This window comes from Myxine glutinosa, chromosome 3, assembly GCF_964187855.1.
Source record: "Myxine glutinosa chromosome 3, kmMyxGlut1.1, whole genome shotgun sequence".
Classification (NCBI taxonomy): Eukaryota; Metazoa; Chordata; class Myxini; order Myxiniformes; family Myxinidae; genus Myxine; species Myxine glutinosa.
The window spans coordinates 108,835,151-108,862,552 of record NC_136263.1 but is presented as its reverse complement, the minus strand read 5'-3'; the positions used below and the strand labels follow the sequence as shown (position 1 = coordinate 108,862,552).

General features: G+C 42.8%; 1 protein-coding gene across 1 annotated transcript in view; it reads right to left on the bottom strand.

The window, feature by feature from the left end:
- LOC137414288 (nuclear receptor coactivator 2) overlaps nucleotides 1-27,402 on the bottom strand; it is a 167,984-nt gene that overhangs the window by 48,857 nt on the left and 91,725 nt on the right. The window contains exons 10-15 of the mRNA XM_078773596.1: nucleotides 23,094-23,241; nucleotides 13,202-13,270; nucleotides 11,542-12,718; nucleotides 3,722-3,929; nucleotides 3,301-3,519; nucleotides 2,149-2,295 (exon numbers count right to left, since the gene is read on the bottom strand). Coding sequence (XP_078629722.1) covers nucleotides 2,149-2,295; nucleotides 3,301-3,519; nucleotides 3,722-3,929; nucleotides 11,542-12,718; nucleotides 13,202-13,270; nucleotides 23,094-23,241 — 1,968 coding nt within the window. The remainder of the gene's footprint in view (nucleotides 1-2,148; nucleotides 2,296-3,300; nucleotides 3,520-3,721; nucleotides 3,930-11,541; nucleotides 12,719-13,201; nucleotides 13,271-23,093; nucleotides 23,242-27,402) is intronic.

Sequence of the window (27,402 nt, the reverse complement as noted above, 5' to 3'; positions counted from 1 at the left end):
TTCCTTCATTCATTTTTTATTCCCCATGCCTTCAACAACCATTAATCTCATCCCTCCCGTGATGACCGTCTCCGTATAATCAAAATCTAGGATCATGAGAAGTCCAGTTTGCAGAGATCGCTTCCACGCAACCTTCAACTGCTCTTCATGTCCATTAGTAATATCAAACCCCTCCGTGTCAGCACTCAACCCCTAATCATCTCCAACATGCCCACATACTCCCAACCCCACGCCTTCTCTGTGTCCCTCACTTCAGTAGGGGACACAGAGACCACTTGTCCTCCATTTCTGTTTCCCACTATCCCACCCTCCCCCTCACAGCTTCTTCCACCTCACCCCGTTGTCAATGCCCGAGCGTTAAACATTGATAATATAATTATTGACCCTTGTTTTATCAGCACATGTAATATTCTGTTAAGTTTTGGTATTAAAGATTAGTTAATAATAAAAATAACGTCCTGAATACCCACATTCAGCGGCCTGCAAAAGTATTCACCCTTACCAATAATGCCACATTTAGATGAATTACGAATTAAGTGAAAATAAATTTTCAAAATGAACTTTTTTATTCATAACTGAAGAGATCAAACTAAACACTGTTTGAAGGAGGTTGTTGGAGGCTGTTGTTGTTGAACAAACATAGTTGAAGGAGGTCACATGTCAGGAGGAATACCTGTAAAAAAACATGTACAAATCAAAATTCACTGGTTGCAAAAGTATTCAGCCCCTTAGGTCAGTCCTTGGTGGAAGCACCATTTGCAGCAATAACTGCTATGAGTCTTTTTGATTAGGTCTCTACCAGCTTTGCAGTGAGATGGTGAAATCTTTTCCCATTCTTCAGGTGAAAATTGCTCTAGTTCTGCCAAGTTTGATGGGGATCTTCGATAGACTGCAATCTTAAAGTGTCACCATAAACGTTCAATAGGGTTCAAGTCAGGACTTTGACTGGGCCACTCAAGACTTTATTTTCTTCTCATTCAGCCACTCCATTGTGGCTTTAGCTTCGTGCTGTGGATCATTGTCCTGCTGAAATGTGAATCTCCTACCCAGTGTCAGATTCATGGTTGACACAAGCAGGTTTTTAGCAATGATTCTCCTGTACTTCACACCGTCCATTGTCCCTTCTATCCTGACAAGCTTGCCAGTCCCTGCTGATGGAAAGCAGCCCCATAACATGATGCTGCCACCACTTTGCTTGACAGTAGGGATTCTGTTGACTGGATGATGTGCAGTGTTAGGCTTGTGCCAGACGTTACACTTTGAATTTAGACCAAAAGTTTTTGTCTCGTCTGACCACAAAACTTTTCTCCACATTCCTGCAGTGTCATTAAGATGCATTTTCACAATCTCCATAGGAGCTTTTAGTTAGGAGCTTCCTCCCTTTCAGTTTAGTGTTAAACAGCAGTAGCGACAGTTTCAAAACGTAATCATACATGTTTGTAGGTTATAGTATTTTACTTCTGGTAAGTGTTTTCCACGAAACACCATGATAACCTATTTTTACATGTTAATACGGCCCGGCCCTGGTGTTGGGCTAGCGGCTAGGGTGCCGGCTTAGGATCCCAGGATCCTGGGTTCGAATCCCGGTCGATCGCTGAATTAACGCCAGGGGGGTTGACTCAGCCTGTCATCCTTCCGAGGTCGGCTAATTGAGTACCAGTTCACTGGTAATCCCCTGTTTGTCGTTAAAGGCGGCAAAAAGGGTTGGCGTCAGGAAGGGCATCCGGCCGTAAAACATTGCTTCAAAAAGGGGACCAAAAAACAACAACCACGGTCCCCGAAAAAGGCCAACCCCCGCTTTGCGGGGAAAAATGGCCTCTAAAGGTGGTTAATACGGCGTTTTTTTGTGTTTGTTCACATTGTCGAGGCTCATATAAGAGCTATGTCAAGAGGTGGTAGGTCAGAGAGGGACGGGATGTAAAAAATGACTCTTTTTATGCTAGTCGTTGTACACTGTGTGGATAAACCGTTTCTAGTGCAAACACAGATGATGAAAACAAATGAGGGTAGAACTACTGCTTAATGTTCTGAAAGAGCATAGCTTCCACCTTTCTTCATTTCGAAGTTGGACAGAGAAAATCAGCGATAGAAATGCATTTGAGAAGGTCAAGGGTGTATCAAATTGTAATATTCCTGTACAAGCAGTACCCTGGATCTGGCGAGGTGAGCTTGCTGAGAGTCGAGTCATTCTTGGCAAGTCTGCTCTATGACCTCCGCCAGAAGTACGACTCTCGTGGCCAAGCCATGCTCTTTCCATATTTGTCATGCACATGGGCTGTGTAATCTCTTCTGACACTGCAACAGGATTGGGGCAGACCATGCAAGGCAGGAAAGCAAGTAATGAAAAACGTCACAGGACAAAAGTTAGAATTAAATACAAGAGAAGAAAACAACAGTAATGATAAAACATTCCAGGCCTTCAATACTTCACCATAAAATGCAATCAGAGGTGCAACACCTGCCCAAGGCAAGTGCAAAAACAAAAAATGGCAATCACATAAATCTCTTGTATTTTTATATAACATTCATGATCCAAAAGCTTCACCTTCGAATGTGTTCATGATAGAGTATCCTGTTTGAATACTACATACTTGTACGTTTCTAAATACTATTTTGGTTACATAACCTTTGACCCACTGTCCATCACTAAGATTCCTTTTTAAGATGGTATCACCTTCAAAACTTGGTTGAAACACTTCATGTGGACAATAACAAAATAAAAACGAGAACGACGCTCGGTAGAGTGCATACCTCCACCAGGCTGAACAGTTTACATTTTATATCCCACTGCTAGGCCGAATCTGAAACAGAACCTCAACTAAAATCTAATAAGCTTGTTCTTGTCCCCTAACCAAGTCATCCACCTAGTTGCGTCATAACCAAGGGATTATGAAAGCACCATGAGCGAGAGCTCGGCACGTTGGTTATTGGCTTTAGTCCGACATTGGCTCGGGGTTGGTGCTTGTCCTGTGAATCAATTCTTCCTTGTCAAATACCCAACCTGTCCATCAAATTTTGTCCGAATCCATCCACAACGTTTTTTAGATATCCTGTCCACAGACAGATAAACAGACAGGGGTGAAAACATATTGTGGTGAAAGCTGAGATTGTGGTGAAATGCTTACTTGAAGCCCTAGAGTTGTCTGCTCTACTGGAAGTGAGGATACATATTAAAATGGAGCAACCTCCCCTACCCCTTTTCCCTTCTCATAAGAACTTGTGATTTATTTACTCTGCACATCTTCTCTGACCCCTGTTTTGCATTTTCTTAAGGGGACAAAGAAATACATACACACTCACACTGCCCAGTGCCCGACGTTTGTACTGAACTGGTAGTGCCACCCAACATTGCCTCAGTGACTCTGCTACTAGGGCTGGCCTGCGAAGGTTCAAAAAATGAACCTTGTCCACCATGAGGCCTGGAGCAAACCCCAATGTCCGAAGTAGCCCCAGCGATGGTCGAGTGGCTGCGCATGAGGACCGGGCGTGCGAACGGCACACCTTGGTTGGTTGGGAGGCCTACATTGAGAGAGAGACAGTGCATGAAAAGCCAGGAGTTTCACTTTGGAAACATCAAATGATTTAGTCTCCCATCTCCTTATAAAATCAACAATAAAGTAACACATACATGTATCCATTCGCTTCTTTAAGAGTGGTTACTTTCATAAGAATCTGAACACCACTCGGTGAGCTCACACCAAGATTGCACAAAGGGTCATACCGATGGGAGAGCAAGTTGCAGAAAGACTCCTGCCCATTGACCTTCGGACGTTGCTAGCAAGGGAAAAAGTGACCGGTGTGCACTGGGTTGTTTGCGATTCTGCCTCGAACACCCTGTTGAGGTCTTTACGGTTTGCTTCTCCCTCGGGTCTCTGCTGCAAGGGCTCAGTGTCATCGGCCTGTTTCGCACTGTTCAAATCCTCACGTTCCTGGAGAAGAAGAAAAGATAAACACACATTTAACGTGGACTGCAGATTGGCAAATGATTTGTCTTTCACAAGCAAATAAATGATTATAATGCAAGGCAAGTTAGAAGTTGCATTATCAATTTATAGCCTGGGGTCACAGTCGCATCTTCTACGAGTCTCGTAACGATGAAGAATAAGAGAGAAGGTGTTGACTCCTGATTAAGCCGATACCTTGAAGCCTGGTGTTGGCTTAACGGTTTTGGTGGCGGGCTTGGGATCCTCGGGTCCTGAGTTTTAATCCCGGCCAGCCATTGCATTAACACGAGGTGGGGTTGTCTCAGCCTGCCATCCTTCCAAGGTCGGCGAAATTAGTACCAGTGGACTGGGAATTCCACATCTGGTGCGGCATAGCACCCTCCCCCTAGCTCTCCTACCCCTCCCAAGATTATATAGCTTACAGATAGCTTGTATGCATGTGCTTTCTGTCGCCAACAGCAGCACGATGCAGCTATGGTATAAATAATAATAACAATAAGCTGATACATTGACTCTAAATCTTTTTTTTAGCTTGTTTGAAGCAAATTACAAGCGTTGGTTTGAAAGTAATGCCTCATATTTTATTTCTGACTAAATATAATTCCAATTACAAGGAGATCAAAGCCGATGGTGCGCCATTGCAAATCCCCACGCTGCCCACCTTAAGCAAAGTTAACCGAGAACGGCACTCATTAGAGAGCCTCCACCTGGTTGGCCATACCACTCAATGGTGAAGAATCACTTCAAAAATTCTACTAGCTGGATCCGGATCCGGATCGTCACCAAAATCGAATCGATTCTTCCTTGTCACACACACAACCTGTCCACCAAGTTTCGTCCAAATCCATCCATAACCTTTTGATATATCCTGCTACGTATCGTTTTTAGCCCGATCTCCCAATGGTGAATAATCACTTAAAAAAATTATTGCAGCCGGATCCGAACCCGGTTCTTCACCAAAATCGAATCATTTCGTCGGTGTCACATACGCTACATCTCTGCCAAATTTCATCCGAATCCGTCCACAACTTTCTGAGATATTTTGTTCACAAACAGACAGACAAACAGACAGGGGTGAAACATAACCTCGGTCAAGTGCATACCTTTGCCAGGCTGAACAGTTTATGTTTTGTATTCCACCGATTGGCCGGATCTGCATCCGGACCTGAACCAAAATCGAATTGGCATGTTATTATCACCTACCCAACTCATCCGCCTGGTTTCGTCCGAATCTGTCCATAACTGTTTGAGATATCATGCTATATATTTTTTTTTATTGAAGTTCACCCTAAACAAGGTTGAAAGCTACTAATTTGTACAAGTCTACAAATAAAAATAGGAAAAACTGGCAAAATGTCACCTTGTCCTGAAACAAGGAAACCTCTTCACAGGACCACTGTGTAGGATGGGTAACTAGGTCAGGCAGAAAAATGAATTTTCCTACCTCCATTGAGTGTTTTTTTAAAGAAGTGCTCCTCCCATTATCCTCCCTTTGTCAGGTGTTGTTTTTAGTCATGGCAGTGTGTCATAGTCACCCTCCCCACTAGCAAAGCCAGTGAGGAGTGTCGGTATACTGTATATTGTTTTTGGCTCTAATCTCTGTGTTGAATAATCATTTTAAAATCTTCATCAAAATCGGATCAATTAGTTCCTTTCACACAACCAACCTGTCCACCAAGTTTCGTTCCGAATCCGTCCATAACTTTTTTTTAGATATCCTGTACAAAAACAAACAAAGAAGATGCAGAGCACGATACTTGCAAAATCTGCCCCTCCCCCCAAAAAAGGTTGCCATGGATACATCAAATTGTCCATTTCAGTGATGCACTATGTAATTTTTGTTTAACTTCCAAGTTAATAGGATGAAAATTGATGATTTTGGAAGTTTGACCTTGAGTTGATCTTTGACCTTTTAACCTCAAAAATAGTTGGTTTCCCAATTCAGTGACTCAATAGGCAAATGCTGTTCAATTTCCAAGTCAATCGGATGAAAATTGACAATTTTAGAATTTCGACCTCAAGATGACCTCAAAAATCAATAGGCTTCTTCCGTCAGGCGTCAGGAAGGGCATCCGGCCATAAAAACATTGCCTCAAACAGGGAACCATGATTGTCATGGGGCCCGCAAGGCTAACCCCCGCTCTAGCGGGGAAAATGGCCTTAAAACGATCATTCATTCATATATTCTTATGACCAACTCTACCGTTTGGTGAAGTTTCGTGAAGATCGGTTTGAAATTGTGACCTGTAGGCGATTGCTAAACAAACAGACAGAATAACGCACAAGACCAACCACCATACTTGAAAATCTTCGATTTTCTTCGATTTTGCAAGTAATAAACAACCAAACAGGGGTGAAAACATAACCTCCAGAAGCAACCCACCTCTCCCACCTCTCTTACCAACAACACCAAAATCTTACCACCTTACCAATCTCTTACCAACAACCCACAATCTCTTACCAACAACCCACCTCTCTTACCAAGGCCCTTCGCCCCCGATTGCTCAGTTTGGCCGGGCGGCCAGCTCTAGGAAGAGTCCTGGTTGTTCCAAACTTCTTCCATTTAAGAATTATAGAGGCCACTGTGCTCTTGGGAACCTTCAATGCAGCAGAATTTTTTTGTAGGCTTCCCCAAATCTGTGCCTCGACACAATCCTCTCTCTGAGCTCTGCAGGCAGTTCCTTCGACCTCATGGCTTGGTTTTTGCTCTGATATGCATTGTCAGTTGTGAGACCTTATGTAGACAGGTGTGTGCCTTTCCAAATCATGTCCAATCAATTGAATTTACCACAGGTGGACTCCAATCAAGGTGTAAAAACATCTCAAAGATGATCAAGAGAAATGGGAGGCACCTGAGCTAAATTTCAAGTGTCATAGCAAAGGGGTCTGAATACTTTTGTAAATGTGATATTTCAGTTTTTTATTTTAAATAAATTTGCAAAACTTTCTAAAATCCTGTTTTCTCTTTGTCATTATGGGGTGGTGTTGGGCTAGCGGCTAGGGTGCCAGCTTAGGATCCTAGGTTCGAATCCCAGTCGATCGCTGAATTAACGCCAGGGGGGTTGACTCAGCCTGTCATCCTTCCGAGGTCGGCTAATTGAGTACCAGTTCACTGGTAATTCCCTGCTTGTCGTAAAAGGCGACAAACAGGGTTGGCGGCAGGAAGGGCATCCGGCCGTAAAACATTGCTTCAAAAAGGGGACCGAAAAACAACAACAACCACGGTCCCCGAAAAAGGCCAACCCCCGCTTGCGGGGAAAAAAATGGCCTCTAAAGGTGGTTTTTTATATTTTTTATTATGGGGTATTGAGTGTAGATTGATGAGGCAAAAAATTGAATTTAAACGATTTCAGCATAAGGCTGCAACATAACAAAATGTGAAAAAAGTGAAGAAGTCTGAATACTTTCTGAATGCACTGTATACTGCACCTGGAGGGAAGAATGACATTGAGAGTAAAAGTGAATGTGAAAGTTCGTTCCACGAGTGGGGAAAAATAGGAACTTGTTTATTCTGCAACTGGACCTGACGGCATCAGCCCACGGGTCCTAAAATCCTGCTCTGCCACTCTTTCACACCCTCTCTCTGTTCTCTTCACCCTCTCTTTTGCTCAAGGTCATCTGCCTTCAGCTTGGAAATCAGCAAACATTACCGCTTCACACAAAAAAGGTGCAAAAACAGATCCTTGCAACTACAGACCAATCAGCCTGCTCCCAATCATCAGCAAAGTCATGGAATCAATCATTGCTTCGGATATCAAATCCTTCCTCTTCTCCAATGGCTTGATCTCTGATCATCAATTTGGATTCAGACCAGGTCACTCCACTCTGGACATGCTGCTTCTGCTGTGTCAACAATGGATGGAGGTCCTCAATGTCAAACAGGAAATCAGAGCTGTCTCCCTTGACATATCATGTGCCTTCGATACGGTCTGGCACCCCGCTCTGCTCACCAAACTCTCCTCCTGTGATCTTCATGGTAATCTCCACACATGGCTTGCGGACTTCCTCTCTAGTCGTAGTCAACGTGTGGCCTTGAATGGATTTCTCTCATCTCCCCTTCCTGTTCAGGCTGGAGTTCCCCAAGGCAGTGTTCTGGGCCCTGTACTTTTTCTGGTCTTCATCAATGATCTCTCCGACTCTCTGGAAAATCCTCTCTATCTCTTTGCTGATGACTCCACTCTCTGCGGCTCCATACCTCATCCCTCAGATCGGCAGTCTGCAGCGTCCTCACTCTCTGCAGACCTGGACAAAATCTAACTCCTTGGTCATTCTAAATCATTGGTCAAACAAGTGTAACATGTCTCTCAATCCTGACAAATCCACACTCTCACTATGTCTCTTCGAAAAGACCATCTGGACAACCCTCCCATCCACTTTCTCAACAATCCTCTCCAAGCAGTTCTGTCACTCAATCTCTTGGGTCTCACAATCTGCCATGATCTTTCCTGGGAAAAACACATTTCCAAGCAGGCCTCCAAAGCCAGTCGCCGACTGGGCATTCTTCGTCGTGCGAAGTCCTTCCTTGGCACACATGAGCTCCTCACCAGATACAAGGCTTTCATCCACAGCTCAATGGAATACTGCTCCCCCCTCTGGGCTGGTGCTCCTGCCTCACACCTACCTCGGCTCCACGCTGTTGTAACCAAAGCTTTCAGAATCATTGGAATCTCCCGCGATGAAGCTAACTCCGAGGGCCTTTCACTCTCTCACCGCAGGCAGGTTGGTGGTCTTCCTGTCTTTCTGTTGTCTGCTCTGTCCCCCAAATATTCCTTCAGGTCACACAAGAGCTGCCTGCAACCCTATGGTTAAACTGCCAAAATCAAGACTCTCTATTCACCTTCACTTTTTCATTCCTCTTTTCTCCCACCTCTGGAACAAACTCCCCCACTCTCTTCAATCCCACTCCTCCCTCCAGGTCTTTAAAACAGCTGTTCAACACCATCTCTTATTCAAAACCAAAAAACAAAAATCACAAAACCAAAAACCCCCATCCAAAACCTTCATCTTTTCTGCCCTTGTTAATTCACCCCAGATCCACTTTTTTAAAATACCAACTTCTTTCCTGGAAGGCTTATCAGTGTCCATGTGTTTTATACCTCTCCACGCCCCCTACCTCCTTCGCATGCCTCCTCCCCCCAAGCCCTCTCCCTCCCACAGATCTCCCGATGTCCCTGTTCTCTGCTGTTGTACTTGTGTGCTTCCCTCTCTCCCACCATCTTGTCTCCCACTCCCTTTATTGTACGTTTTGTGTGTCCGTTTTTTTTGTGATTAATGTTAGCTCTTACACAAGCCGCGGTCTTGTGTTCATTAAAAAAATTAAAATCCCAATCGGTTGGAATCTCTGGGGAGGAGGGAATTTCTCCTAAGGAAATGTACTACTGAGTGTGGTAAGAAAAGCGGCACCATTTCTGTGACGTTGCTGGTACCAGCGTACCCTGGGAGACGACGGCACTGCCCCAAGCTCAGTGGCTGTGCTTTTCTCGTCTAACAGTCTTGTGTTGTGTATGTTTGTCTGTCTGTATGTGTGCATGTGTCTGTGTCTGTGCATGTGTCTGTGTCTGTGCATGTGTCTGTGTCTGTGCATGTGTCTGTGCATGTGTCTGTGTCTGTCTGTGCATGTGTCTGTGTCTGTGCATGGGTCTGTGTCTGTGCATGGGTCTGTGTCTGTGCATGGGTCTGTGTCTGTGCATGGGTCTGTGTCTGTGCATGGGTCTGTGTCTGTGCATGGGTCTGTGTCTGTGCATGGGTCTGTGCATGGGTCTGTGCATGGGTCTGTGCATGGGTCTGTGCATGGGTCTGTGCATGGGTCTGTCTGTATGTGTGCATGTGTCTGTCTGTATGTGTGCATGTGTCTGTCTGTATGTGTGCATGTGTCTGTCTGTATGTGTGCATGTGTCTGTCTGTATGTGTGCATGTGTCTGTCTGTATGTGTGCATGTGTCTGTCTGTATGTGTGCATGTGTCTGTCTGTATGTATGTGTGCATGTGTCTGTCTGTATGTGTGCATGTGTCTGTCTGTATGTGTGCATGTGTCTGTCTGTATGTGTGCATGTGTCTGTATGTGTGCATTTGTCTGTGTCTGTATGTGTGCATGTGTCTGTATGTGTGCATTTGTCTGTGTCTGTATGTGTGCATGTGTCTGTATGTGTGCATGAGTCTGTGTCTGTATGTGTGCATGTATCTGTGTCTGTATGTGTGCATGTGTCTGTGTCTGTATGTGTGCATGAGTCTGTGTCTGTATGTGTGCATGAGTCTGTGTCTGTATGTGTGCATGAGTCTGTGTCTGTATGTGTGCATGTGTCTGTCTGTATGTGTGCATGTGTCTGTCTGTATGTGTGCATGTGTCTGTCTGTATGTGTGCATGTGTCTGTATGTGTGCATTTGTCTGTGTCTGTATGTGTGCATGTGTCTGTATGTGTGCATTTGTCTGTGTCTGTATGTGTGCATGTGTCTGTATGTGTGCATGAGTCTGTGTCTGTATGTGTGCATGTATCTGTGTCTGTATGTGTGCATGTGTCTGTGTCTGTATGTGTGCATGAGTCTGTGTCTGTATGTGTGCATGAGTCTGTGTCTGTATGTGTGCATGAGTCTGTGTCTGTATGTGTGCATGAGTCTGTGTCTGTATGTGTGCATGAGTCTGTGTCTGTATGTGTGCATGAGTCTGTGTCTGTATGTGTGCATGAGTCTGTGTCTGTATGTGTGCATGAGTCTGTGTCTGTATGTGTGCATGAGTCTGTGTCTGTATGTGTGCATGAGTCTGTGTCTGTATGTGTGCATGAGTCTGTGTCTGTATGTGTGCATGAGTCTGTGTCTGTATGTGTGCATGAGTCTGTGTCTGTATGTGTGCATGAGTCTGTGTCTGTATGTGTGCATGAGTCTGTGTCTGTATGTGTGCATGAGTCTGTGTCTGTATGTGTGCATGAGTCTGTGTCTGTATGTGTGCATGAGTCTGTGTCTGTATGTGTGCATGAGTCTGTGTCTGTATGTGTGCATGAGTCTGTGTCTGTATGTGTGCATGAGTCTGTGTGTGTATGTGTGCATGAGTCTGTGTGTGTATGTGTGCATGAGTCTGTGTCTGTATGTGTGCATGAGTCTGTGTCTGTATGTGTGCATGAGTCTGTGTCTGTGTCTGCATGAGTCTGTGTCTGTATGTGTGCCTAAGTCTGTGTCTGTATGTGTGCATGTGTCTGTGTGTGTGTGTCGTGTATGTGTGTGCGCATGGCAGCTCCGACAACCAATAGCCTTCCTTATATCATGTAAAAAAAAGAAAGAAAGAAGTAAGTTAACTACCATGGGACGCAAAGAGAAGCCGATGTTTTGGGCTCTGTCAAAACGTTGATGGCCAAAATATCAGCTTCTCCTTGCTTCCCATGCAGGTTGGCATACGTCAATCAACATCCTGATCATTTCATCCATTGCTCTACCTTACCTCCGATGCAGATCGATATTAGCTTTCATTAGGCAGAGCCTAGTTCTTCATTCTATCAAATCAGTAGTTTACCACATGCAGAACATGCTCTTCTATCAATGCAGATACAAAATAATCACAACAATCTCATTTCTAAACCAAGCCATTCCAGTCTTTCACCCTCTCTCACCTTCTCACTGGGGTTACACTTGATGTTGATACTGTTTTGCGATGAATCAATATGATCACCCGATTCAGCAGTCGTAGCGGGTTCTTCATCAACCTTGGAGTGTGGACCAAAGCCAAGGGGAGGGCTGGATGGATTACAGGGCTCTTCTTTGTCAAGTAAGTATCGTAGCAAGATGTGCTTCTCCTTCTTCTGCATTCCACCTTTGTCATTCTTCGGTGCAAATACAGAGACCTTATTATTATTATCAAGTGTGGTAGGTTCCCCTACAGAAGTTTGTATGGAAGGGTTTTTGTCATTCTCCTGCAATAGTTGATGCAGAATCTTGTGGCGATCAGTCAATGACTGTGTGGTATATACAAGTGGTATCTGTGCCGTGTTCTCTGTCGACAAATTGGTACTCTCTTTTTCCTTAGTGGCACCAACCAATGAGGTTTGCAAACCTTTCTGACTCGTGCTGGACTTGCCACCACTTAATGCATTATTTTCTTGCACATTTGGTCCATTGGTCTCATCACTGCTTCTACTACTGCCCATTTGCACTTCTGTTCTCGTTGGGGATTTGCCAAAGGGACAAGATTGTGTAGCTACACCTCCAATAATATTTTTGTACTTTGGCTGTTTTAATGGCCTGATAGGTTCCAATCGTGCACCAGGAGTTATTAATGAAAGTCCTGGCTGCCCCTCAGTAGACAACTGTGGCTTCCACAGTGGCATGTTTGAGGGAATTTGGTTATTTAATCCAGATGAAGACTTGACCAAATGTCTGGGGCTGTCTCCATTTAGGCCTGGGCTTGCACGCCGACATGACGACAGTAGCAATCCTGTTTGGCTCAAACCACTATGACTAGAGTTAGTTGGACTCGAAGCACCATCGTTTTGGCTTGGAAAAATCTCTTGGGATCCAAGTAGGTGGCACTGTGGAACACCAGAAACTTCAAACTGCTGAGTGCTAGTGCTCAGGTTACCAGATGAATGAGCCATGGTTTTTGGCCCACTGACAGAAGAGGCAGCGAGCTGTTCTGCAGAAGGCTCCCATCCAGATGCGAGTGCTGCAGATGGAAGCTGGCTTAAGGGCGTAGTGGCTGGGTGACCACTCGATGTTCCATGACTACTGGGCTGGGGACAGAGACCGAGAGACTGAGTTGGATCTCTCTGCAGATTCCCAGGTGAAATCTCCCTGCACAATGGGAAGATCTGGTCACATTCTCCCCTTTGTTGCATTCCAAAGAGAGAAGTTCAATTAAAAAAAGAAAAGAAAAAAAAAGACCAAACATCAAATGCACACCGACATTACACAATAATGTACATCTAGTTTTGAGAAGACTTTTTCTTTTTAAACAGTGATTTTAGGTTCATGGAAAAGTTTGTACGACAAGTAAAGTAAGGGAATTTCAGGAATGGGAAATAGCTCATTTTACGCCTTTGCTTGCACCCAGTCTTGCACCCAACCATCCTCCCACTACAAATGGCCAAAACCAATTTTACCCTCCCCACAAATCACATAACAAACACATTTGCTTCCTTCATCATGTTGCCCTTGCCTCCATAAGCACCCGTGCCACCCACTCCTCTCCACTCCAAGACCCACAAACACCTCCTGCCCAATTTTTAGGGAGGAAAAAAACAAAAACGAAAAGACTATTAAAGACAAAATAATAACCTTTGCGGTCGGTTGTTTGCCATAAATTGAGCTGTCATCTCACTGCGTTGTTTCATTTGCCGTACTTGGCTGTGGCGCACAGGTTTGAGTGAGAGATGAGAAGGTTAGAATCAACAGAATTGTCTTCTTCACATCCACAATATAGATTGAAGTAGATCTGAGTGTGGTGCACGTTTCAAGAGTTTGTTCCATATTCACTTGACTTTCGAATGGTGGTGCCATCAGAAATTTATATGAAGCGTGTCAGACAATTCATGACTGTTCCTCACAACTCTACCCATTTTTTGTACAGCATCGGCTATTCCTAAAACATGATATGAAGGATTGCTGAAAATGATGTTAATTTTACACCATATATTCAACTTTTTAAATTGTAAGCCTTAAAATGGTTCCCTTATCGAAAGTAAAAACATCAATCTGTAAGCACCGGTTTCCCGACCGGTTTCCCGACTGTCCAGATCATCAGCTGGGCACCATTCTTCCTCGAGGTTTCGATCCCTTCAGACCAGAACCTCTCCAAACGGCAGAACCACAACATCACTATTCAAACTTTTTTCTGGAGGATTTAATGAATTATCACATATTTATAACTCTCACATTCCATTATATGATAATATATTAAATCATGCACACTTCACCTTAAAGATAACATGACCACTACCGAGCACATCCACCCCACTTACCAAGTCAAACCGTTCTTCAACTACTGAAACGAATTTTTAGCAGATTTTCTACATGCCGCACTGCACCCCCGAGAAAGCACTGAAAATGTTTCCAATTTATTCGTTTAAATGTTTAATTCGTAAATGTTTTGACTACTTATATTGTATAAACAGATTACCCACCATCTGGGTAGGTAGAGTTTTCACATGAATGTACATGTTGAAAAAACGTATAGTCTGTATATTGAAAGACATTTCTTATAAGTTTTTTTTCTTCTTATAAGTTTTTATATAAGTTTAAGTAATATATTTTTCTTATTTTTACTTATTTCTGTATATTGAAAGACTTTGTATACTCTATTGATGTTTGGGAGGTGTATGTCTAGAAGGTGTCGACGGTCTAAGGGGTCTCGACGGTCTAAGGGGTCTCGACGGTCTAAGGGGTCTCGACGGTCTAAGGGGTCTCGACGGTCTAAGGGGTCTCGACGGTCTAAGGGGTCTCGACGGTCTAAGGGGTCTCGACGGTCTAAGGGGTCTCGACGGTCTAAGGGGTCTCGACGGTCTAAGGGGTCTCGACGGTCTAAGGGGTCTCGACGGTCTAAGGGGTCTCGACGGTCTAAGGGGTCTCGACGGTCTAAGGGGTCGTGACGGTCTAAAGGGTCGTGACGGTCTAAAGGGTCGTGACGGTCTAAAGGGTCGTGACGGTCTAAAGGGTCGTGACGGTCTAAAGGGTCGTGACGGTCTAAAGGGTCGTGACGGTCTAAAGGGTCGTGACGGTCTAAAGGGTCGTGACGGTCTAAAGGGTCGTGACGGTCTAAAGGGTCGTGACGGTCTAAAGGGTCGTGACGGTCTAAAGGGTCGTGACGGTCTAAAGGGTCGTGACGGTCTAAAGGGTCGTGACGGTCTAAAGGGTCGTGACGGTCTAAGCTCTAAGGGATGGAAAGGGTCTATGGGATGTAAAAGGTCTATGGGATGTAAAGGGTCGATGGGATGTAAAGAGTCTGAATGATCTCAAGGGTGTAAAAGGATCTCAGGCTCTAAAGGGGTCTAAAGTGTCATAAAGGACGAATGGATCCCAATGGGGTCTAATGGGTATGTTCCAATACTACATAATTAATATACCTAATGAATAGACATAGTCACAGTCACAGTCACAGTCACAGTCACAGTCACAGTCACAGTCACAGTCACAGTCCAATAATACACAATTCATAGATGTAGTCATGGTGCAACTCACCTTCATGTTTTTTTTTGTCGTTTTTCGACAAATTCTTTTTTAATAGAGCAAACGTATATAGTCCAGTTGCCAGGTTGAGTACCTTGTTGTTGCGAGAGGTGTATATGGTTATGTCGTTATGTTTGTTTGCATGCGACGAAAACGTCTTCTTCTTCTTCTTCAAATAAAATTAACACCCTCTTAATTAACCCTCTTAATTACGTTTAGACTGCTGAGACCACCTCAGACCTTTGACGACCTTTTAATTCCCCCAAGACCCTTAAGACCATCAAAACACCCCGAAGACCCAAAACACCCCGAAGACCCAAAACACCCCGAAGACCCAAAACACCCCGAAGACCCAAAACACCCCGAAGACCCAAAACACCCCGAAGACCCAAAACACCCCGATGACCCGGAAGACCCAAAAGACCCCAAAGACTCAAAAGACACCGAAGACCCAAAAGACTCTGAAGACCCTGAAGAACCAAAACACCCCGAAGACCCAAAACACCCTGAAGACCCAAAACACCCCGATGACCCGAAACACCCCGATGACCCGAAAGACCCAAAAGACACCGAAGACCCAAAACACCCCGAAGACCCAAAACACCCCAAAGACCCAAAACACCCCGGAGATCCAAAACACCCCGGAGACCCAAAACACCCCGAAGACCCAAAACACCCCGAAGACCCAAAACACCCCGAAGACCCAAAACACCCCGAAGACCCAAAACACCCCGAAGACCCAAAACACCCCGAAGACCCAAAACACCCCGAAGACCCAAAACACCCCGAAGACCCAAAACACCCCGAAGACCCAAAACACCCCGAAGACCCAAAACACCCCGATGACCCGGAAGACCCAAAAGACTCTGAAGACCCTGAAGAACCAAAACACCCCGAAGACCCAAAAAACCCTGAAGACCCCAAAATACCCTTAAATACCCCAAAGAACCAAAATACCCTTAAATACCCCAAAGAACCAAAATACCCCAAAAACTCTTAAAGAACCAGAGCAAACAAAAGACCCTTAAGACCCACAAGCTCCTGAAGACACAACATACCCTTGAAGGCCCAGAGGATCCAAAGGACCCAGAAGACCCAAATGGCCCCGAAGACCCAAAAAACCCCGAAGACCCAAAATACACCAAAATGGTCAAAGATGCCCATCCCTCTGAAACAACGTGTGGCGAGGCGTGTGGAGCGCGCCGAGTCACACGAGTGCCACAAATTACCCTTGCCTGAGGAGAGGGTATTGCATTTGAGTCCGTTTGTTACTTGGCAAAAAAAACCCATTTTTTTGACAACTATATTGATCACTCGTGTGTATGTGTGTGTGTGTGTGTGTGTGTGTGTGTGTGTGTGTGTGTGTGTGTGTGTGTGTGTGTGTGTGTGTGTGTGTGTGTACGCTCACTTATACTTGCTTACAGGTCACAATTTTAAACAGACCTTCACAAAACTTAACCAAATGGTACAGTTCGTGGTCCGACAAAATCCTATATATTTTTGAGGTCAAAAGGTCAACATAGGCCAAAGGTCAACAACTTATAATAATTTCTAAAATCCTCAATTTTCATCCGATTGACTTGAACTTTGAATGGGATGTTCATATCAGCTAACTGATTTCAACCACCAACTATTTTGGAGATCAACATAGGCCAAAAGGTCAACCACTTTTTTTTAAATTCCTAAAATCCTCAATTTTCATCCGATTCACTTGAAATCTGAATAGGATTTGCATTTCAGCTGATTTAAACCAACTACTAGATTCGGTTGCAAATCTTTTTGAGGTCAACATAGGCCAAAAGGTCAACATAGACCAAATTTCTAAAATTGTCAATTTTCATCCGTAACTTAAAATTTGAAGACGATATGCATATCTGGTCACTGAATTCAACCCGCAACTATTTTTGAGGTCAACATAGGCCAAAAGGTCAACATAGATCAGATTTCTAAAATCCTCAATTTTCATCCGCTTGCCTTTAAATTTGAATAGGATTTTCATGTCCATTAACTGAATTCAATCACCAACTATTTTTGAGGTCAAAATAGGCCAAAAGGTACTACACCATAAACATACCAACATAGGCCTAAGGTCAACCACTTTTCCCGAATTTCTAAAATCCTCAATTTTCATCCAATTCGACTTGAAATCTGAATGGGATTTGCATAACAGCTTACTGAAACCAAACACCAACTATTTTTGAGGTTAACATAAGGCAAAAGGTCAATATCACCCAGATTTCTAAAATTGACAACTTTCATCCGATTTACTTAATTTGAAAAATATTTGCATATCAGGTCACATAATTCAACCACCAACTAGAACGCCACTCAGTAGAGCGCATACTCCCGCCGTGGGTTTAGTTGGAATAATACGTTTTGTTTAACATCCCCTCTCCCCAAAACAATAAATGAAAAAGAAAGTAAGCCCTAACTGTCAGATAATTTATTTTGATATATCTCGGAATTAGAGGAGAAAAACATCATTTAAGAATAAGAATAAAAGCTTTAATACAGTAAAACAGAAAAAATCTTTCCCAAAAAATATTCCTGGATCCAGAATAATATCCTGAGCTTCACCAAAAACTAATCAATTCTTCCTTATCCCAAGGGCAATCATCTCACCAACTTTCATCCAAATCCGTTCAGAACCTTTCCAGATATCTTGTGTACACACACACACACTCGCACGCACGCGCGTGCGCGTGCGCGCGAGTGAATGAATGCATGCATTACTCCCTGGCGGGAGTAATTATTTGTGAAGTCTAAAGGATGCTCTACAGAGCGCCATTCTACTTTGTTATCTTTTGCCACGTGTCGCTGTATGCGCGATTTTTCACGTCTGTTTGTTACTTGTGAAAATCGAACATTTTTCAAGAATATTGGTTGGTCTTCTGTGTTATTACTTTGCAATTTTTTTTTTTTTTGACAAAAATGTTTATCACTCCCATTTGTGTGTGTTTGCATGTTTGTTTGTTTCTGTGTGTTTGTTTGTCTGTCAGCTCACTTAAACTTGCCTACAGGTCACAATTTTAAACCGATCTTCATGAAACTTTACCAAACGGTAGAGTTTGTGGTCCGACAAAAATCCGACATATTTTTGAAGTCAAAAGGTCAACAAAGGCCAAAGGACTACCCCTTTTTTTTCAAATTTCTAAAATCCTCAATTTTCATCCGATTGACTTGAAATTTGAATAGGATTTTCATATCAGCTAACTGAATTCAACCACCAACTATTTTGGAGATCAACATAGGCCAAAAATCCAACATAGGCCAAAAGGTCAACCACTTTTTTCAAGTTTCTAAAATCCTCAATTTTCATCTGATTGACTTGAAATTTGAATCTGATTTTCATATCAGCAAACTGAATTCAACCACCAATTATATTTTAGGTCAACATAAGCGAAAAGGTCAACATAGGCAAAGTTTCTAAAATTCTAAATTTTCATCAGATTAACTTGAAATTTGAAGAGGATTTGCATATCAGCTTACTGAAACCAACCACCAACTATATTTGAGGTCAACATGGGCCAAAAGGTCAACATAGACCGAATTTCTAAAATCGTCAATTTTCATCTGATTGACTTGGAATTTTAAGAGTATTTACATATCTGGACACTGAATTCAACCACCAAGTATTTTTTTAGGTCAACATAGGCCAAGTTTCTAAAATCCTCAATATTCATATGAATGACTAGAAATTTGAAGAGGATTTGCATATCTGGTCACTGAATACAACCCCCAACTATTTTTGAGGTCAACATTGACAAAAAGGTCAACATCGGCCAAATTTCTAAAATCCTCAGTTTTCATCTGATTGACTTACGATTTTAAGAGGATTTGCATACCACGTCACAGATTTCATTCAGCCACCAATTATTTTGAGGTCATCATAGGCCAACAACTTATTTTAGGGATTTCACAAGTATCATGCTATGCACAACACATTTCTTGTTTGTTTGTTTGTGTCTGTCTGTCTGTCTGTCTGTCTTTGTTTGTCCGCACAGAATAAATATGATTTTCTCTGCAACCGTTGGTGCGATTGACAGGAAATTTTCACCATAGGTGCAACTCCACATGTATAATTTTCTAATGATAATTATGACATCATAGGTCACGTGGTATGGCACCATCTTGGAGAAACCGAAAAACTTTGCACTTCTATCTCCTAAAGCACTGCATATAAAAAATTGAGACATGGCTCATTGTAAAGAACTCTCCGTGGGGAATAAAATATGTTCATGTCATAGGTGCCTCCATTATGACGTCATAATTCGACAAGTGCAAAACTTCATCTGATCAAGATGAAATTTCTTGAGCATAACCTCGGGATAAATTGGTGGAGAAAAATAATAATGACGACATCATCGGTCACGTGGTTTGGCTGACATTTGTTTTAACGCAAAAGCTTTAAAAACCACTGAAAAGACGTCCTGGCGAGGGTCTGCGATCTCTGATTGCTCTTGCTAGTTCTATTTGTTGATGTTTTATGATGTTAAAGAAAACTTGTTTAAATCTGCCAACTGCAGCTCCATGTGTTAGCATACATCTGACTAGTTGTTGTAATCTTTATGTAGTAGGTTGTAGGTTTTTTAGGTAGTAGGTTGTAGACAGCAACCACCCAAGGTGGTACTACCGTGCTGACTTAGGAGCATTAAAGTGGTGCACAAAACTATCTTACACTCTCCGTGTCAGGATTGCTGGTCTTACTCGCTGTCTCACTCAAGCTATAACTACTGGGCTAGCTTTAATCTCTCTTTCTCGCAAACAAACATCATAAACCTTTCATCATACACTTTTATTCTCTTTTATTAAAGGCCTGGCCTCGATGAGGGCAGTACAGTCCATGCCTGGAACCTCCAACATAAAAAAAAAAAAAAAAAAAAAAAAAAATCTATTGATATGCTCAGTGCTGTGTGTGGTTGCTCTCACAGTCCGAATTATTTCACCTGCAACCGTAACATAAAATAACTTTTTAGGAATGCTGCAGTTGAAGGCATTCGTACAATGTGGAATGGAAAAGCATCTCGTTTATCAAATTATTTGGTGTGAAATTTATTATTATGGATATCGATTTGTAATTCCAAAAAAGAAACTAAAGTGCGAGTTTGGTTTTCCTTTTTAATTCAAGTTCTTTTGAATATATATCTTTATGAAGCTGAACAAATACAAATCCATCATTAATTTCCAACAAATCATCAATGAACCTGAAGATGTTTCCACATCTTCGTGCAGTTGTCAGTTCCCCACTTTCTGTTGGAGTATATTGTTGACAAATGTAAAGAAACTGTTGTTCAGGAGAAATCGAATACTTTGTTTATTTTTTGAAAAACTGCATGAATATTGATTTTCCTTTACAGATCAGTGTGCTCTTTTGTTTTTTTTTCAATAGACTTTCATGTGCACTTTATTACCTCCTGAAAATGCTTTATCTACCGCTCTGTCGAATGCGGTTACGAGCTTGTCATGTGGAATGTTTGTGTACAATGTGGGAAAATCAAAAGTTGATAAACATTTCGATTTGTCCCTGTTATTAATACTGTAGATACTGATGACTACAGGTTGGGAATCATCAACGATGCAGAATTTTTTAATGCCAGATTAAAACTTCACCTTTTCATGGTAGTTTTTGTAAGCACTTATAGATTAGTTCAATCACCCCTGTAATACTACCCGACAAAGGTTTCAAACTGCATTATCTTCTTGTGCATTTTTGGATCCAGTAAATGATGGGTCATTTGTGGTGTTTATTCAGAAGTAACAGTTTCCTCGATTTTGAGTGATTTATATGGTGTGTTGGTGCCTGGTGTTGGGCTAGCGGCTAGGGTGCCAGCTTAGGATCCTAGGATCCTGGGTTCGAATCTCGGTCGATCGCTGAATTAACGCCAGGGGGGTTGACTCAGCCTGTCATCCTTCCGAGGTCGGCAAATTGAGTACCAGTTCACTGGTAATTCCCTGCTTGTCGTAAAAGGCGACAAAAAGGGTTGGCGGCAGGAAGGGCATCCGGCCGTAAAACATTGCTTCAAAAAGGGGACCAACAAAAACAACAACAACCACGGTGCCCGAAAAAGGCCAACCCCCGCTTTGCGGGGGGAAATGGCCTCTAAAGGTGGTTTTTATTCAGAAGTAACAGTTTCCTCGATTTTGAGTTATTTATATGGTGTTGTATCAAGTCTATTTTGTTATTGCTACTTATTTTGTAGGTCTTTAAGAGTCCAGTCTTTAATCCCAATTCTTCCAAAAGTGTTTGAGTGTAGAATGTTTGGCATACAAATGCAATATTATTATTAGTATTTTCATTGTCAATTGAAGCAATAACCTATTGTGTTAGAAGCTGTTTTAAATAAAAACACATCTCTGGATTGTTCAAATTTAACTTCTGATTATTGATTCAAACGTTTTCTTTTAAAATCAACAACTCTCCATTTTACATGTTTCTCTACCTCCTCTAACCATAAAGCCATTTGTGTGTTTGGTACTTTGTGTTTATCAATTTGTTCTCTCATCAATTCCATCAGTCCCATCATTGTAAGTTGTGTTGCTTTGCTTTATTCCAGTTAATCATTTTATTTTCTCTGTAATTCGGTCCTTTTGTAAGTAATGCATGTAATATTAAATCTTTCACCATTCTAAGATCACCTATGATAATCTGTTTATAATGTGAATCTTTAAATACGAAACGTTTACAATTACAACTAGAGCCAAGTCGATGGCACACCATTGCAAATTCCACACTTCCCACCAAAAGCAAAGTTGAAAGATGGCAAAATGTTCCACCAGAAATTACCTAATATCAAATTTCGAGTTTAAAAAAATCTTCTGCTTTGACCTGTGACTCTGGGGTATGCACTGGGGATCAAATCCAAAAAAATCGTTAGATTCCATGCATCCTTCAATGTTGATTGCATAAATAAAGTTTCATATTAAAATGTTTTTAAATGTGTCAATAACTGAATTTTTTAGTATTTAACCTTTTGACCCCATCCCAGGGGTCCAATTGCTTCTGGAAGTTTACTCTGTTGCATTGTTTCTGGAAATTATCGACTCCACTTATTTCTATTTCTATTGAAATTGTTTACTTATTTCTATTGTAGGATTTTCTCTGTATTGTTCATTCCCACCACTTTGATACCAAACATAATTATCCCTACACTTTTTGAAAAGAAATATTGTCATTGGCTCTGTCCGTCTGTTACATTATCTCCTCCTAAGAGCAAAAGAATATTGTTCAGAAAAGTTCAGAAAATTCAGAAAAGTTATGCAGAAATTCACTAAACTTGGTAGTTATGATCACCACATGGCAAGAAAGGGCAATAGCAGTATCATTTTTGGCCCCATCCCTGGGGTCATGGGGTGGGATTGAAAGGTCAAATACCAGAAAAATGTAATTTTGGGCAGATTTTTAATGAAACTTTGTATATGCAATTAACATTGGGGGGCGAATGAAATATGTAACGATTTTTGGGATAAAACCCTGGCTCATGCCCCAGGAGGTGGAGACATAGGGTCAAAGGTCAAAGCAGAAGATTTGTTAAACTCAAAATTTGATAGTGGGTCATTCCTGGTGGAACCTTTTGCAATCTTTCAACTTTGCTTTAGGTGGTAAGTTTGCTTTCAAATGACATTGATTATGTCATTGTATTTTCTATGATTAACTTCTTTAGGTTTCTCTTTGTATCGATTATGGTCAATCATATCCACAATCGCTTAAATGTGTTGCATTGGGATTTTCTCTTGATCATCTTCTTCCATTAATCTGTTAATGGATTGCCAAACCTCTTTCAGTTATTTGTTTTCGACAGATGTTTGACTTAAGATCCAAGTAATAATTTATGACCTGTTGAGGTGTGTCTGTAACTTGATGTTTACATCTATAATTATATAAATACACCTACATCAATAAAGGAGAGAACATGCTCACAACCTGGCAAATCGATGAAATTTATATTATACAAGCCAGCTGTATTCATATGCAGGACCTTGCTTTCCGAGGAAACATGTACTGTACCTGTGTAGCACGTGAAGAGACTGGATGAAAGGATCCTGGTGCAATGATGTATTGTGGTGCAACTTGCTGCGTGTTTGTGCAGTAAACATGGACCCATCCGGTAGAGAAAACTGGTACGGTGGACTTAGCGCCAGCCCTTTGGTTTTGACTGCACTTGCACAGAACACAGCATCACAATTAAACCCCTCATGCAAGGCACAACAGTAATGGCACAACAGTAATCACACAACTGTGAACAAACCATAAGAATCAAAGCATGATCCACACACATACATACATATATATATATATATATATATATATATATATATATATATATATATATATATATATATGTATATATATACAGTGGTACCTCGGCTTACGAGTTTAATCCGTTCCGTGACGGAGCTCGTAAGCCAAATCGCTCGTAAGTCAAAGCAAATTTTCCCATTCAAATGCATTGAAATGCTATTAATCCGTTCCAGCCTCAAAAAAAAAACACCAATTTTTTTTGTTAGGTGCTTTTAAATAACAAAAATGTACTTTATAAATAACAAATAATGTATAAACAAGCACGACCTCGTATATACTGTACATAATACAAGAGAATGTAAAGAAATAAACTGGTTTTATTAAGCAGAGGAGAAGAGCATGCCAGGTGAGGTGTGCGTGTTGTCGACTTGGCGAGGCAGTACGATCGTACTCCTTCTACGATATGTACGATTTTGAAGCAGAAGGAGTCCATAAAGGCTATAACGCCAGCCAAGGGCGTTACGATTATTTCAAAGCTCCGGACCTCTATCCATGAAGATATGGAGAAGTTGTTGTTTGTGTGGTTGAAGGAGAAGCAGCTCGCAGGAGATACCGTGACCGAGAGCATCATGTGTTTGAAAAGATTGAAACTCGGATATCGAGCACGGACCACGAGGTGTTTTTTCTTTTTTCTTAATCTCGGTTTCAGTGAACTTTTGCTCTGTGCTCACGTGTACTGTACCTGTACCTGTAATGGTACGTCAGAGGATGGCACCTGTTGTCATCATATTAAGTGCAAGATGTTCTGCATCGTAAGTTGGTACACCGTGGTCTTTCGGCGGTGTTTAAGCCGGCCGTCTTGGCTTCTGTCACCATTGGCATTGAGTCTTTCGATGTAGGTAGGTCGTTGTGTGCCGGTGCCTTGGCCGAATTCCTTCATTGCTGCATTGTTAGCTCACCTGGTTTTTTATACCACATCTTTGGTTATCGGACCAGCGAATGACGTCATCTCCAAAGTATGGCTTATTCTCACTTGTCTTGGACGATCTTCTACTTCTAGCCTTCCACCGTGCATTTGGTGTCCACTGTACTTACTGTACAGTGCCTGGTAAAATTGATGTAATGGGTTTTTGACCGTCAACGCCATGAACCGCTAACACTCAAAAGCCCATTTATCGCGCCTTATAAAGCAAAACGCAAACCGAAAGCCATGCCTCTCAAGCGAGGCGTGCTTCCGTGGTCACGTGATCCACAGGTGTAGCTCATTATACCCGCACGCGCGACACGCTTTGGCGGTCACGTGACCAGCCACTCTGGAGGCGGGGATCCCCGCCGATGACGTCACCGGCTGGAGCAAGGAGATTCCTCGCTCATGTATTTCGACGATTGCGTGTTTTATATCCAAGCAGAGATGCTTTCACGGCAAGATAACCACGTGACCGGAACCGGAAGCCACAACCGGAAAATTCAAAAAAATAAATTTTTTGAGCTCGTACATCGGATCTCGGCTCGTATCCCAAAGCAACAAACCGCCCGAGCGACGGCTCGTATCCCGAAAAACTCGTACGTTGGGGCACTCGTAAGCCGAGGTACCACTGTATATATATATATATATATATATATATATATATATATATATATATATATATATATATATATATATATATATATATATATATATATATATATTATATATATATATTGTTGTGGATATGAGAATGTATTTTTTATTTATTGTTGTGGTAAAATGTTGTTGTAAAAGGTTGTTGTAAAATATCACCCCTCCTCCCTCCGTTTGTGGTTGTATAAAGGTCAAAGGGCGTTCCCGTAGTTAGTCCATAAAACATACATGCAGGACACGATATATCTTTGTTGACAGTTATATTCTTATTCTGTGTTTTAGGGTAAGGCTGTGTCTCCCATTAATTGAAGTACTCCATTGCACCAGTGAAAGAGATAGATTCCCTTCATTCCCACTCCCCAACACTTCCATTCCCCCCTTTCCGTCAATTGCAATTCGCATTGCCAACTGCATGTTGGGCGGTTTTCCCTTCATCCGCCATTGACCACGAGGCAGGGTTGGGGGAAGGAAGGCGGGTCCCCACCTCGTCAGAGAGGGGAGGAGTGATCCAGCCCCACTCGACCAACCATGAACAAGGGGTTTGGCTTGAGAGGGCGGGGAGAGAACGTTTGGGGGAGGTTCGCAAAGGTTGAGGGGCGGGGCCTATATAACCCACGGCGGGGGGTGTTCCCAGAGGAGATGCACTGTGAGTTGGTGTGAGTCGGTTGCCAGAGGAGGGTCAGTGGTTGCGGTGGTAAGAAGTCGGTGGTGAGAAGTGGTGGCGTCGAGGGGTCAGTGGTTGCGTTGAGTTGTCAATGGTGAGGAGACACCAGGGCCAAGAGAGAGAAGGTGCCAAGGGCCATTACCAGCAGTTGCACCAGAGACGGCAGACGCGCCCTGAGCTGAGCCAGAGAGGCAGCGTTGACTCCACCAGGCAGCTTAAACCCGTTACCCCGCGGGGACCAAATAGCGGTGGCATCGGTGGCCGTCGAGGTCCAGCCGACGTCCCGTGCGGGATCAAGCCCGAACCATCTGCCCCAGCTGAACCTTCCCATTCCTCCTTCCAACATTCATTCCATTCCATCCTTCTTGTATACGTGAGTTTGTTTTGTTTGTTCTGTCCCTGGGTATTTAATTAAGTCTGTAGGTAAGCTAAAATTTGCACTGTGTCACCTGCGTCTTATGTGTTGTAAATAAAACTTGATTGCTCCTTTTTGCTTGTGTGTGTAAATAATAAACCCCATTACTCGTCTGTACGTCTTCTCGTTTTATTCCTTTTCCTCTTGCATTGCGTCGTTTTTGTCTTTTCCCTCATTGCGCAGCTGTGGTGCGATACGGCCAAAGTTCTGGGTGAATCGGGTGAGTCAGGGATCCTGTAACGGTCGCGGCAATACCAAACCGCTCGGTAACTAACATCTTAATCCGCGATCTGTAACAATTGGTGTCTGGGAGTGGGATTCGCGGCCCGAACCAAATTTTTTAAAAACGAATAGAGGAAAAAAAAAAAATTTGGTCAAAATTACGAGCTGCCGAAATTTGTTTTTTTTTAAGAAAAACCCGAATTTTGAAATCGCGCCATGGCTGGTCAAGGCGATGGGATGCCGGTGGGAGAGCTAGAGGAGGGGTTAGGAGTAACCCAGGATCAGATGGAGGGGAGCAATGAGGAGGCGGTTGAGGGAGTATCAGGCGCGCAAAATGGCGTCCTCGCGCACGTGGGTGTAGCGGCACCAAATTTTGCCACGCCCATGACCGTGGCAGCACCGCCGATGGATTGGGGCCTTTTTATGATTGAAATGATGGCAAAAATGAGGGCTCAGAGTGAGCAAATTAAGGCTCAGGGTGACCAAATGGGGGTAATGGGAAACCAAATGGGGGCAATGAGGGACGAAGCGAAGGGTACTGGTGAGGGGTTAGACAAGAAATTTGGGAAGTTAGACAAAAATTTTGAGGGGTTAGACAATGGGATAAAAGAGGTGAAAAATGGGTTAATGGGGTTAGAAAATAGGATGGAAGACAAATTGCGGGAAATAGGGGAACAATCTGCCAGGGAAATCAAACGAATGGGAAACCAGATAGAGGAGGTGCAAATCGGGTTAGAAAGTAAACTGGATGCTCAGAGGAATGAATTGGGACAGATGAGGGTGGCATCTACAAAAGAGATGGGGGAGATGAAGGAGGAGATACGACGAGGTGTGGGTGAGGAGGTTTCGGGGCTACGCGAGGAGGTAAAGCGAGGTGAGAAGCGTATGGAGAAAGAAGTGAGGAATAATACGGCAAAGTTACAAGGGGGAATAGAAGATCTGACGGAGGAGGTGGAACAGCTGACGGAGGGACAAAAAGAACTAGTGGAGCAGGTTCAAAAGAACACTGCAGTACTCGGAGGGTTAAAGGCGACACAAAAAGAAATTAAAAACGAATTAATAGCGACACAGAAGCAATGTCAGAGGGTACGTGAGGAACTGACAATGAGGGTGGACGAGGTGACAGAGATAATGGAGACAAAGGACCGGCAGG